The 12,512-nt window shown below is 40.5% G+C and overlaps 2 protein-coding genes across 2 annotated transcripts in view; both read right to left on the bottom strand.

The window, feature by feature from the left end:
• The window catches only part of rabggta (Rab geranylgeranyltransferase subunit alpha), an 11,525-nt gene extending 8,527 nt beyond the window's left edge, over positions 1 to 2,998 (bottom strand). Inside the window, exons 1-8 of the mRNA XM_035653744.1 lie at positions 2,893 to 2,998; positions 2,526 to 2,564; positions 2,262 to 2,372; positions 1,714 to 1,838; positions 1,407 to 1,594; positions 1,011 to 1,268; positions 741 to 824; positions 506 to 588 (exon numbers count right to left, since the gene is read on the bottom strand). Of these exons, the coding sequence (XP_035509637.1) occupies positions 506 to 588; positions 741 to 824; positions 1,011 to 1,268; positions 1,407 to 1,594; positions 1,714 to 1,838; positions 2,262 to 2,372; positions 2,526 to 2,528 (852 nt within the window). The 5' untranslated portion in view covers positions 2,529 to 2,564; positions 2,893 to 2,998. The remainder of the gene's footprint in view (positions 1 to 505; positions 589 to 740; positions 825 to 1,010; positions 1,269 to 1,406; positions 1,595 to 1,713; positions 1,839 to 2,261; positions 2,373 to 2,525; positions 2,565 to 2,892) is intronic.
• Positions 2,999 to 6,659: 3,661 nt separating this feature from the next.
• Positions 6,660 to 12,512, bottom strand: part of LOC118322156 (GTPase IMAP family member 8-like) — a gene marked incomplete at its 5' end in the record, with an annotated part of 7,272 nt that continues 1,419 nt past the window's right edge. Inside the window, 5 exon segments of the mRNA XM_035653745.1 lie at positions 6,660 to 7,917; positions 7,998 to 8,171; positions 8,274 to 9,053; positions 9,650 to 10,348; positions 11,731 to 12,432. Of these exon segments, the coding sequence (XP_035509638.1) occupies positions 7,697 to 7,917; positions 7,998 to 8,171; positions 8,274 to 9,053; positions 9,650 to 10,348; positions 11,731 to 12,432 (2,576 nt within the window). The 3' untranslated portion in view covers positions 6,660 to 7,696.

The following is a 12,512-nucleotide window of genomic DNA, read 5'->3' on the forward strand; positions in this document are numbered from 1 at the left end:
ATATATATATATATATAGCTTTCACATTTGTTTTGTATTGCACTACTCTCTGACTTTGGTTTAGGAAAATAAAAATATGAAGCGAATTGGAGGCGTTTCAGTCACGCTCCTCAGTCGCCTGTCTCAGGCAGATCCCACCGGACTCATTACTGTGTCTGAACGCATCTTGTGGAGACAGACATGGAGGACTGAAGCTGCGGCTCATGCTCATGCCACGCCTGTTTAGATTTCTGTGACTTATACTGTAGGTAGGACAACCCATTCAGTAGAGAGGTGTTATACTTTAGGTCATTGGGTTATAAGGTATTTGTTGGGAGACATATGTTGTCACTGTTCTGGTACAAGAGTTAATCTTGAGATGTGTAGAAAGTGCATTTTGGACAGGAGACTAACTGTTGTCCTGAGCCGCATGTTGGTAAAGAGAGTAGAGTTTTGAGATAGTGAACTGAGTAAAGAGAGAAAAACGAGTAAGCTTTATTTCATGAAAATAAATGAAGATGCTCACATTAACGGGCCTAGAGAAGGCAACGGCCACTCTCTCCTCATCCCGACTGACGTACACACAGCTTATCATCTCCTCACGTTCCGCTGTTGAAAAGACACAGAACTTGGGTTTGTGCAGCTTGTGTTTCATAAATGACTAAATACAGAAAATATTTACAGTAATACAATAATATACCAAAAAAAATTGTATTTTCATACATATTTGTACATATAGATACAATTACAGATGGACATACCTCTGCCAAGCAACCAGCGGTAGTAGAACCAAGCACTCTGATCGTTGGGGTCAGTGAAGAAAGCATTTTGTACAAGCTCATATTCTGAAAAAAAAAAAAAAAAAAAAAAAAGGGTTTAGATGCTAATGTGTTAAGTTACACAACCAAACATCATTTGCATAGTTCTACCATTTAAAGTCATTGTAAAGCCTCAGACTGCCCCCTGCTGTCACTTTTAAGTATTGCTGAATGCACAACTTGGCCATTCATTTGAGTTTTTGTGCAGTTCACCTTTGAGGAGTTGCTCCTCACAGACTCTATGGGAGTGGGTTTGCGGAGAAGGTGGAGGGGAGGAATGGGGAGGTTCGCGGCATGGTGACGGGGGCTCAGGAGATTCGGGATGGAGCAGCGGCAATAAGGTGCTGCGGTAGTGCCAGCTGGAGTAGTTGGAGAAGTTGGAACCAATAAGACGATCAGTAAAACCCAGCTCCTGATCCACGGGCACACCAGACATCTTCACAACCATCCGGCGATAATCCCAGCAATGGACTAGTCAAGATGACAGAATATGGTGTGAGACAGGGATGGAAATAGCGCAGTGACATTGTAGATTGAGATAAAATTACATGCAAATGCAGAATTATCCAAATCTTTACGATTCTTGTATTTCCTTTTTCCATTACTCACAGTTGCGGTCGTCCAGGCTGAGGCAGCGATCACACAGGCTCAGCTCTCTGGCCCAGTCCGGTCGAGGCAAGCGGGCTGAGACCCAACCTCGGTGATGCCAGCTGCCGTAGGACTTTGGGTTCACCTTCAGGCAAGACTCCAGGAATGACAGCTCTGCTTCATAAATCTTTTGCACTTCATCCTCGTCCCTGGAGCGGATATCAAGAGAGGAAAACATCATTCTCCTGCCAAATCTCATGAGGTTTACCGTTCAATAAAGGTTATACTGAGAATCTGTAGGTGACAAAAGAACTGGTAATGATCTAACTTCACAGTCTCCAGGTGCATTAGGATCTCTCTTCTGTAGTTCCAGAGGGTTGCAAAGTCAGGATTGGATGATAGTAGCTGCTGGGTCAGCTGGAGAGCCTCATCATCCCAAATACCCTCCTTCCTCTGTCAGTCAGGGAAATACACAGAGCAACAGACAGACACAAGAAAGGGACATCCGAAAAATGAGCATAAGAACAAAATAAAACAGAAATAGATAGATAAATAGGCACAGCTTATTCAGTGTAACTTTCCAATAAGCACTACGCATGACATTTAGTCTGCTATATAAAGGATATAGCTGCTGTTATTCTTAAGTCAGTCTATACAGACTTAAACTTAAACCCAAGCCCATTTGGTCCTACTGAAGATACAATTCTTTAAAAACAGATTAAAATGTATATAGTTTCAATTTTAAAAAAGGCTTGGTGATAAAACATCTGGACATTATACTTCCAAGCAAATATTGTAGGTGAGATGGTAATACGTGGACTATATAGACTAAAACCAGCCTTAACATGTACAATGAGGTGTTTATTTCTAAAGAACCTTAGAAAAGCAGGCATCTCGTGCAGCCACGTATATCTTAAGTTTCTTCTCGCGCTCCTTTCTTTTCTCCTCTTCCTGCTGGGCTGTGGATTTAATCTTCACTCGGCCATGCTGTCAAAAACAGGACAGTGAGTGCAGTTCACTCTGCTGCTAAAAGGTTATTATCAATAATTGATTACTCCACACACACAACACGAACAGCTGATCAAAGCAGTGAATAAGCCTACATTTCAAAAGGAAACGAGTAAATGATAAATCTCTTACCATCTTTTCTGTCTGTGATGGAGACTCCCCCAAACAAATCTGTTTATAATGTGAAATGAGGGTGATATTTAGGGTTAGGCCTGAACAACGACACGTTTACAGAGAGCTGACAGACAGGCACAAAGGTAATGACACGTCAATATTTGAATATTAGCCGCTAGCTGATACTGTCTGTGTGTATATTCAGCCCTCGGTAAGGTTAAAACACTGAACACAAACAGCCTGAAGTCTCAAGTCAGCTCGCTAATTAGCTCCGTTGTCACTAAACAACACTGGGCTCATTCAAACCAGCAACCTGCGACAGAGAAGACACTTTCATTACGGATTGACCCTGAACGCCGCATTGCTTATCCCATAAAACACCCACCTGTTTTTGTTGTTGGCTTGTTTCGTGTTTTTCAGAATACAGGTTGATTTGTCATGTCACCATCAGGATCTCTAACGACTACAATTTTTCACTTCCGTCTCGTGAAAATGACGTCGGCAGAGTGTATTTTCCTGACCGCGGTGTTTTGCGGCCTCCTAGTGGAGAAAACAGCGAACAGCAGCGCATTGTGCGGTATTTCATTGTGAGTTTAGACTCTTTGTTTCATTATTAAGTTATATTTATTCGTATTATCTTATTGTGTGAACTATCCATGTAACCGTAGTGTTATAGAAGTTTAACACCTTCCACACATGCAGTCTATCCTTGAAATTAAACATTTTTTGTGTGAACTAGGATAAGCATCAATATTCAGACCTAACAAAATGCCTTTTTGGCTGTGTTGTGTTGTGTAAATGAAAGCAATATTACTGCAGGGACCCACAGGGACTCCACTAAGGGGAGGCCAGCAACCCCACCCCTGTGGCTCCCCACTCAGATGCATAGTATTGTTCTGTGTAATGAGTACTGTATGCATAATATGCTTCTATCTAATATTGTACACTAGGTCCTATTCATTTAAGTCAATAATGTATATTTTTTACAATAGATTATGTGAAATAAAATAACAATTGCATTGCAGCCAGCCACTTTTCACTGTCAGTCACACTCTCTGTGAGAGTGAGGCATAATGAGGCAAAAGACTCATGTGCTGGATGGTCCCTTGCCCCGGCATTGCCATGTGAGAACAGACTGAAATGTTCCTGAATGAAGCAGCATGTGTGAATAGTGAAAATCACTAGTGCCTGAAAGGTAATTACAGTAATCTATTGGGAACAATGTGCGTAAAAGGCTTATGTGACAGCTGCTGAGTGAAAATAATACCTATGGGTCCTTCAGGTAAATGCCACAACAATTAGCAGGACACTGCAGGCTACCTGTTGAAATGCAGTCAAGCTGCTCTACATGAGACAAGAGTCAAACTTGTCTACATACCTAACAAGCTCACTGAGCTAGTCCAAACCATAAGTAATCAGCTAATGCTTGGTAGTCTTTCATTCAGTTTAATTCAGTGTCAAGATTAATAAATTAGGATTAAATGCTTGAAATTAGCAAAAACAATCATTTTTAAATTTTTATTATTTTAATATTTCAATGAGCCCATTCTTAGTTTTATCTGTTTTATTCAGCCTGCACCTGGGCTCAAATTTCTATATATAGGCTAGCCTACTATAGTGCTGTGAGTAATGGCTGTAACAGTTTAGTAAAAGTATTGGTTAAGTAATTAAGTAGAGATAAACAGGATAAAGAAAAGTGACTTAAAGGACTCAGAGGGGGAAATATGTGGTGTGTGTATATAACATTTATTTAGTTCAATTAATGCATCAAGTATGTGTGAATTCCGTAACTGATGATTTATTAACTATGAACTAATCATATAAAGTCATAAGTGACATTAATTCATGCATTAAATCAACATGAGCCACGCATTAGTTAAACATTACTTCATTGCATTATTGACAGTTTAAAGGTTGTTACAATCCAAAGTAAATAAAATATCATCTGAGCTCAGAGGTCTGTGTCTTCTCAAAGGCCTGAGTGTACGGACGCGTTAGTGGGTGCGTGCCAACGTGCGTTAAAACACACGCCTGCAGTATTAGATGAGGGTTAGTTTTTGTAACCACAAGACCTTTAGCAAATATACTAGCCTAGATATGTGCTCTTCTGCATGCTACGCATCCTTTTTGTGATCTTATTTTTCAATCTCTGCATTTGTGTTTTATATATATAGGCTACAGGAAAATGGACTAGAACATGTGACACGTATATAAAGGTAACCTGATTCTCGCATAAATAAAATAGCAACAACAATATCAATGTTCAAAGCATTATATCAGAGAATCACTTCATTTCCCGCGCCAGTTAGGACCAATAATACGCCTTACCCAATTATAATATCGCTAATAATAATAGCCCTTCTGTGGACAATGGGAGCCAACAGACAAAGCCAGCAATAAATAAATAGCCTACATCCCGGCTCTTTGAGTAGCATAAATTTCCACTGAGACGTGCAATCACCTTTAACAGGCTAAACAAACAAAAACACAATGAACTACAATGTTCAAAACCGAGGATACAACCTGAAAGTGGGATTCGAGCAGGGGAAGATGAGAAGTGCTATTCTCTATTGTCATTCAAAAATGTGAAGCCATGCTTGTGATTCATTTGATTTTTGTTATTCAGCTTTTATTCTGCATGATCGCCCAATCCTTCCACTTGCAGCGCTTTGAGTAGAGTCCTGGAGAATCGTTGTCTCTGCGGCACCTGAGCACAACAGGTGTGTTACCCACCGAAAAAATCCCGTCATCAGTTACAAAACTTGAGTTTATAATTCCAAAATTCACTTTGCTCCCACAAAGTAACACATATTTACAGCGCTTGGCACCTCTTTGGACCAAAATGCCGGACAGTTTTTATTTAGGTTTTGTTTCAAATTAGTGAGGCGTGACATTCCAAATGCGACGTCAGGATTTTATGCTTTGTGATGTCACTTCCTCAATTTTTTTTTTCTTCTTTTAAATCTGTCGTCATTTTACTTCAAAGCCAAACAGTGACGCTGAACAAATGACATCACTTCCCACCTTTAGTCATAATAATAATTACATAATTGTAATCTTAGTGCTAGTATTAGTATTAGTGCTAGTATTAGTAGAATCAGTCGGTACTGGTCATATCAACCAGGTGTCGATAGATTTAGAAATGGGTTTTCAGATAAAAGATATTCTAACTGGTCAGTTCAACAAATACCAGATAAAGGAGTTCCTCGGGGAGGGGAGTTATGGGACAGTGGCCAAGTGCGTAAAATTAAGCACTGAGGAGTGTATTGCCATAAAGATTGTACAGAGAACTTGGCCCGGTTTAAAGGAGGTGTCTGTGCATGATAAACTCAAACATCTTGACAAAAACAAGAATAACTTGGTCAGGTGTATTGAGCATTTTATCCATAAAGGACATGTTTGTCTGGCATTTGAAATGTTGGACATAAGTCTTTATGACCTAATGAAGGTGAGGTCTTTTCAGCCACTGTGTTTGTCTGAGATTAGAGTAATCTCACAACAGATGCTGGTGGCTCTGAATGCCCTCAAGAGCGTAGGTCTGGCACATGCAGACATAAAGCCAGACAATGTAATGCTGGTGAATCATCAGTTGCATCCCTTCAAACTGAAACTGATTGATTTTGGTTTGGCCACTCCGGTTTCCTCAATGCATTCTGGCAGCATCATTCAAGTTGTTAATTACCGGGCCCCAGAGGTCATTTTGGGTCTCCCATTGAATGAGGCTGTCGATATGTGGTCGCTCGGCTGCCTTTTGGCTTACATGTATCTGGGCATGCACCTGTTTCCAACACAGTGTGAATCTGAGGTCATGAGAGTCATCATTCACATGCGGGGTCAGCCTGACGATCACCTACTGAACGCTGGGATTCGTACCAAGAAATATTTCAGCAAGGACCAAAACTCCTCTGACGCGACATGGAAGCTGAATGAAAGCGTACAAGGACGGAGCCTTTTTAACAGTCTCGATGACATAGCAAAGACCCGCTCAGGAAAAAAGAATATCATGCAGTATGAGGACACACAGGCCTTTTTAAGCCTCCTCAAACGTATGCTGCATGTGGATCCTGAAAAAAGAATCACTCCCAGTGAAGCTTTAGGGCACCGTTTTATTACAACAAAACACTTCAAGGATTGCACTAACAAGGACAAATATGTGAAATCAGCCCATTTGACCATTAAGAACTGTCAGCTGGAGCAGTCATCTGTCAAGTTCAGAAACAAAATCATGCTTCCTATTTGATCAGCACTGGCTAGATTAAGTTTGATCTGAGTTTCATACACTACGCTGGACAGACTCACTGAGAATGACCTGTCAATCAAAAGGTAGCCATCCCAAAAGTATACGCGGGTTTATTGTCTATTTTATTCGAAATTACTCCATAATTTACGAAATGAACATCATAATGTATTGAAGAAGATGTGAAACTAGTGATTGAGACCATAAACTCATTAGGAAACTGTTTACTGAACTCATAAATGAAGTGAGAAGTCGGCTTATTCTCCATTAGAGTGAATGGTATCGATGTGTTATTGTAACCAATGGAGCTCCCCCTGCTTGCCTTTACATAGAATGCAGATTTTAGGACACTTCCGCGTTGGCTTTACTTTTCAAAGCTAAGTTATCTCTCAGGGCACTTTTCATATATAGCAGGTTATAACAATATAATGTTTGATAGTACATACATAATACTGACCTACATCATTATTATTGAGATCAAATTTACAAATGGCAACATTATCATGGTTTCATTTAGTGTCTGTGCCCACCTGACGGATGTTCGAAATGTAGTACACTGTAGTACAAGTAATAGCCCTTCTACTAATATATTATTATATTAAAAATATACTGGTACTGCCTATTTGCATGTCTATGTACTGTGTATCTCTGTATGGGTGAAAAATAACAATTCAATTTATTTAACGTGTTTAAATAACAGGACATGTGTCATCAATATGTATTGATATGTATATGGCAAACATAGATACATTTATCAGTTTAATGATTGGAATATTTTATTGTAAGGCACACCCTATTGTCCCCCAAAACACCTACAGCCCATCAAATTACCACAGAACTGAATCAACCTTTGTGGCACAAGGAAGCATAAATAAAATGATCAGTTTACATTATATTGTTGTTGTTGTTGTTGTTGTATGTTATATCATTGTTTTCAGTGTATTGAAACAATTCATTGAGGAATATCAGCTTCTGTGTCAAAGACCACGTCGTCCTGTGGTAGCACAGATCCATAACCTGACGTCTGAGAGAAGTTGAGGGTCAGCTGGTTCTCGACATTTGTGCTGATCTGAAGTGTGGACAGCCATTGTAGAACATTTTCAAAGTGGCTGGTTGATATTCTCCTCTCTAGAGAAGACTGAGCAATAGATGGTGCTGGATTGTCTCCTTTGACTGTAAATGAAACAAAACACATATTTGACTGTAACATTGTGCTCAGTGTGAATGCTAGATATTAAACCATTTTTACTTACAGTCCTCGAATAAAAAATCCTTGCTGCTCCGAAGACGATCTGTGGCTCTCATTATGTCCTTATCCAGCTTTTCAATTTCCTGGTTGATTTTTTCACCTATGATTTCCTCCTTCTCCTTTCCATCTTTCTTCTTCTGACCAACACCCTTGGCTTTGAGTTTGGCCATGTCACCAACTAACAATTGATCATTAAAACAAATGATTAATGCAACAGGATATTTATATTACGATGAAAAAACAAACTCATTAATCATCCCCATCCCAGTATAATACTCACACAGGGACTTGGATTTAGTGCTTGTCACACTCCCCCTGATATCAGCTTGCAGCTCAAGGAGTTTTTCTCTGAAGCCCGTCATCATCTCCAGCTCCCTCCGCCTGTACTCCTCCTCCAGCTGCTGCTTCAGCACATGTTTGAGCTGCCTTCTCCTGAACTTCTCTTCAATTCTCAGGTGGATGTCATTCATGTCAGGGCAGAAGAGCCGGCCACTGTTCCCTGCCACCATTTCCTCTATTTTCTCAAACAGTTCGGTAACCTGATTCATATCAGTTCTCTTCATATTGTTCACAACGTGGTATTTGTTCTTACACTTGTCAACCAACCAGCGTAGAGCTCGATGCTCCCTCTCGATGTGCTCCTCTACGGATTTATCTGCTAGTTTGTCTCCAAATGTGAACAGAACCATTGTGTGTTTCCAGACGCTGGCATCAAAGAGGTTCATGTGTTCCTCCAGAGCGACCTGTTGAGCTTCTCTGAACGTCAGGTCCAAGGGGACAACCAGCAGAACAACATGAACGCCTAATGGGCTCACCGACAGACCTCGGACAATTTCTTTGTCCATCTCTTCAGTGCAGAGGGAGGACTTCTCATACCAGCCCGGGGAGTCGATCACTGTGATCCTTCTGCCAGCAACTTCCCCGTCCTCCACCTGACAGTGCTTATTCTCACAGGTGGAAAACACTTCCTTACGCAGGAGGTTGTTTCCTGTTTCACTCTTTCCAGATGTCTTCTGACCAAGCATCACAATCCTCAGCTCCCGCAATTCATCTTTGGCACCTGAAAAGAAAACAAATGTCATTGCTTTTTTAGTGAGTTTGGAAGGTAACTGGCCTTTTCAATTGGTGGCCCGAAGGGACACATCCAGCCCGATTAAAATATAGGAACGCCGCAGATAATAGCGTAATTCTAAATATGACTGTTATTTATTTTCAGTCTAGTATATGTCACTTTTGGCCAATGCTGATGCTTGCTTATGCCTACAGACTAGTACGTAGCAAGAGCAACAGGGCTCTAAAAGTTAACAAACAGCCACTGACCGAGGCAGACTGACAGCAGTTTCCATTCCTATATCATGGATCTTTTAGCATTTCTGTTAACAAGGCTTTTAATGTACTCTATTTATCACAGGGAAACTTGATGTAGAAAGATAGGGCTGGCAGCAGCAAAGCAGAAACGCTCTTTGTGTGGATGCTGCAGGGATGCTAGCCAGAGCTGTGAGACAACCTTCATGCACTGCTCTCACATACTCTGTGGATAAGGAGTTAGTGTGCTTGCATTTGCTAATTAGCTCTGAACACAATAGCTTTATTATAATAATAATAATAATAATAATAATTTACTTGTGACACTAATGCTCGATGACTGAACCGTACCTCTCAGGGATTTTCTTTTGGCCTTGACTTGACTTTGCCTCAGTCGTGCTCCTTCTTCTACTCTTCGTCTTTTCTCTTCAATGGTTAGAAATATCTTCTCATCTGGGGAAAAATGGCTCCAACCATTTCCAGCCACAGTCCAAGTGATTTTCTCCAGCAGCTCTGTGATTTGAGTACATTCATCTGCATTCTTGTTATCAATGACATGATATCTGTTCCCACATTGTTCAACTAGAGACTGCATGGCCTCTCCCTCCGCTTCGATGTACTGCTCTATGGTATTTGTTCCCAGCCAGTCTCCCCTGGTGAAAACTACAACAGTGCGTCTCCACACTTCTTGTCCGAGAAGCTCCATGTGTGTTGTCACTGCATCTAAGTGTTTGGCATTGAAGGATGAATCTGCATCTATCACCAACAGGAAGACGTGAGGCCCAGGGGGGCACAGGAACATGCTGCGCATCACTTCCTCTTTGATTGCTTCAGGAGTGTCAGACACTGGGAAGCCTTTCCACCAACCTGGTGTGTCAACCAGAGTTATTTCAGTTTTACCCACAAAGCCATGCCGTGCCACCGACTGCGTTGTTCTTCTTCCATCTTCTTGTTCTTTGATTCCCAGGATGGTGTTTTCTACTAAGGTTTTCCCAGCACTTCGGCTTCCCAAGAGAATCATCTGGAGTTTTGGGATGGTTTTCTTCTCTTCTGTTAGACAAAGCAAAGCTTTATTAGCCAAGGAGCTTACAGCAATTTATACAAGTTATTGAATTGACCAAACTATTAACAGCCTAACAGCCTGATAAATGGTTAGAAAACAAATAATTAATTAATATTTAACTGGACAATGATGAGATGTATTAATAAAATCCTTCAATACACTGACCATATTAAAAGGAATAGAACAATTATGCAAAAATAGAAAAATATCTAAAATCAAGTGCAGATCTTGTAAATAAGTGTAACAATATTAGCACAATAACACACAATAGATAATAATCAAATCAGTAAATACAAAAGTAAATTGGGAGCAAACTGGAAGTCATAACTTCATCAGGAAGTCTATCTCTTTAGGAAAAACGATATTATCAGATTAACAAAAACTAATTAATTAATCAATTACATTTCTTTGAATTAATTTTAAAGTTGTAAACCATGACAATACATTAAGTGTTTGTTTGAGTAGACCTACTGTCCAGCCTAATCTCACGACAAAGTGTGTGTAATAGAATAGTGTAATAGATAAGGTAGCGTGCAAAAGCTTCAAATAACGTCATGTATTTGTCATGCCTTTCTGCATCTCATACAGACAGTTGTGAAATGGTCACAATTTGGTTAGGGTTGGGCAACAAACAACTTGGTCGGACGTCAGTTAACTTGCGTCTCAAATGGGATGTAATTTACATTAAAGGTGTCATACGTAACAGTCTGAAGCATTGTACGTAATGTTTTTATTTATCAATCACTTTTTATTGCCATTAAGTAAACAGATTGTAACATAACTTAAAAAATGAAACCTTCTCCGACTTTCTCAGTTGCCTGTGGACTAATTTATAAAATCAAAAAGATGTGGCATGTATGCACGTTCCCTGTGCCGTCTCTCTCCGCTTCACTACACTGTTAACATGGATGTGTTTTTTGGATTATGTTAGCTTGTAAAGTTACTTCCCCAGCTGATTGTAGCCAATACATAACGATACAAACCAAACGATTGCTTTCTACTAGCTAAGAGCGATGCACGGCAGGGACATCCAACTAACTGGAAGTTAGCCTAAACTAAGCTGGGGTTGGCTGGCTAGCTGTGGCTTGGCTGCACAATGTGTCTGGCATTGGTTTGTTAACTGCCACTAGTGTACCTATGTTACGTAGGTAAGTCAAAGGAGAATTTTGCCCCGTTGAAATCAGAAGTCAGTGTCAACTTATTATATGTAACTTAACTTAACTTAACAATCTTTTGCTAAACCTAACAAAGTAGTTTTGTAGCCAAACTGCGAACTCTATCTGTGAACTTTATTTTGAAAGTGTAACCAGACATTACATATTCATTATTGTATTACTTTGGCATCGACAGGGTTATCTGTCGCAATTACCTTGAATGAGTATTTTCATATCATGTCTTTGTTCCTCGGCCCTTCTCCGTCTCTTTTCCGCCCTTTCAGCCACTTCTCGTTGCTTCTCTTTAATGATGTTAAATATCTGTTCTTCTACCTCGTAGTAACTGCCATTGTTGTGCCACACCATCTCCTCTATCTTCTCCAGCAGCTGTGTCACCTGAGTTGTGTTATATCTCTCGTTGTTATTGAACACGTGGTACCTGTTACTGCATCTTTCTATTAACCACTTTAGTGCATCTCCCTCACTCTCAATGTGTTGCTCTATTGTCCTCTTCCTGAGGAAATCTCCACAGGTGAACAGTACCATGGTATATTTCCAAACACGCTTTTCCAGGAGCTTCATGTGCTCCTCCACAATCCTCTTTTGCTCTGCAGTGAAAGCACAGTCTATGGGAATAACAAGGAGGAAGACATTTGGTCCGGGTGGACACTTGGACGTGTTGAGCTTAAATGTTTGCTTGTCTCTCTCTGGGATCTCAGTGAGGGAGTGGGAGCTGTTCCATCCTGGAGCATCCACCACGATGAGCTTCCTGCCCTCGACGTCTCCATGTCTTACCTCAGACTGGATTGTTCTGGTTCGGCCACACTCAAACCTTTCCTCTCCCAGTATGGTGTTGCCAGAAGAGCTCTTGCCAGCCCATCTCCCACCAATCAGGATGAGTCTGATCTCTTTCTCCCCTGGAAGACAAAAGAAAACTTGATAGTGTCACTTTATGGAGCAGAAGTGAAGAAATAGAGACAGTTTTACCAAGATGTTA

This window comes from Morone saxatilis, unplaced genomic scaffold, assembly GCF_004916995.1.
Source record: "Morone saxatilis isolate NCDOM2014 unplaced genomic scaffold, NCSU_SB_2.0 Contig12, whole genome shotgun sequence".
Taxonomy (NCBI): Eukaryota; Metazoa; Chordata; class Actinopteri; family Moronidae; genus Morone; species Morone saxatilis.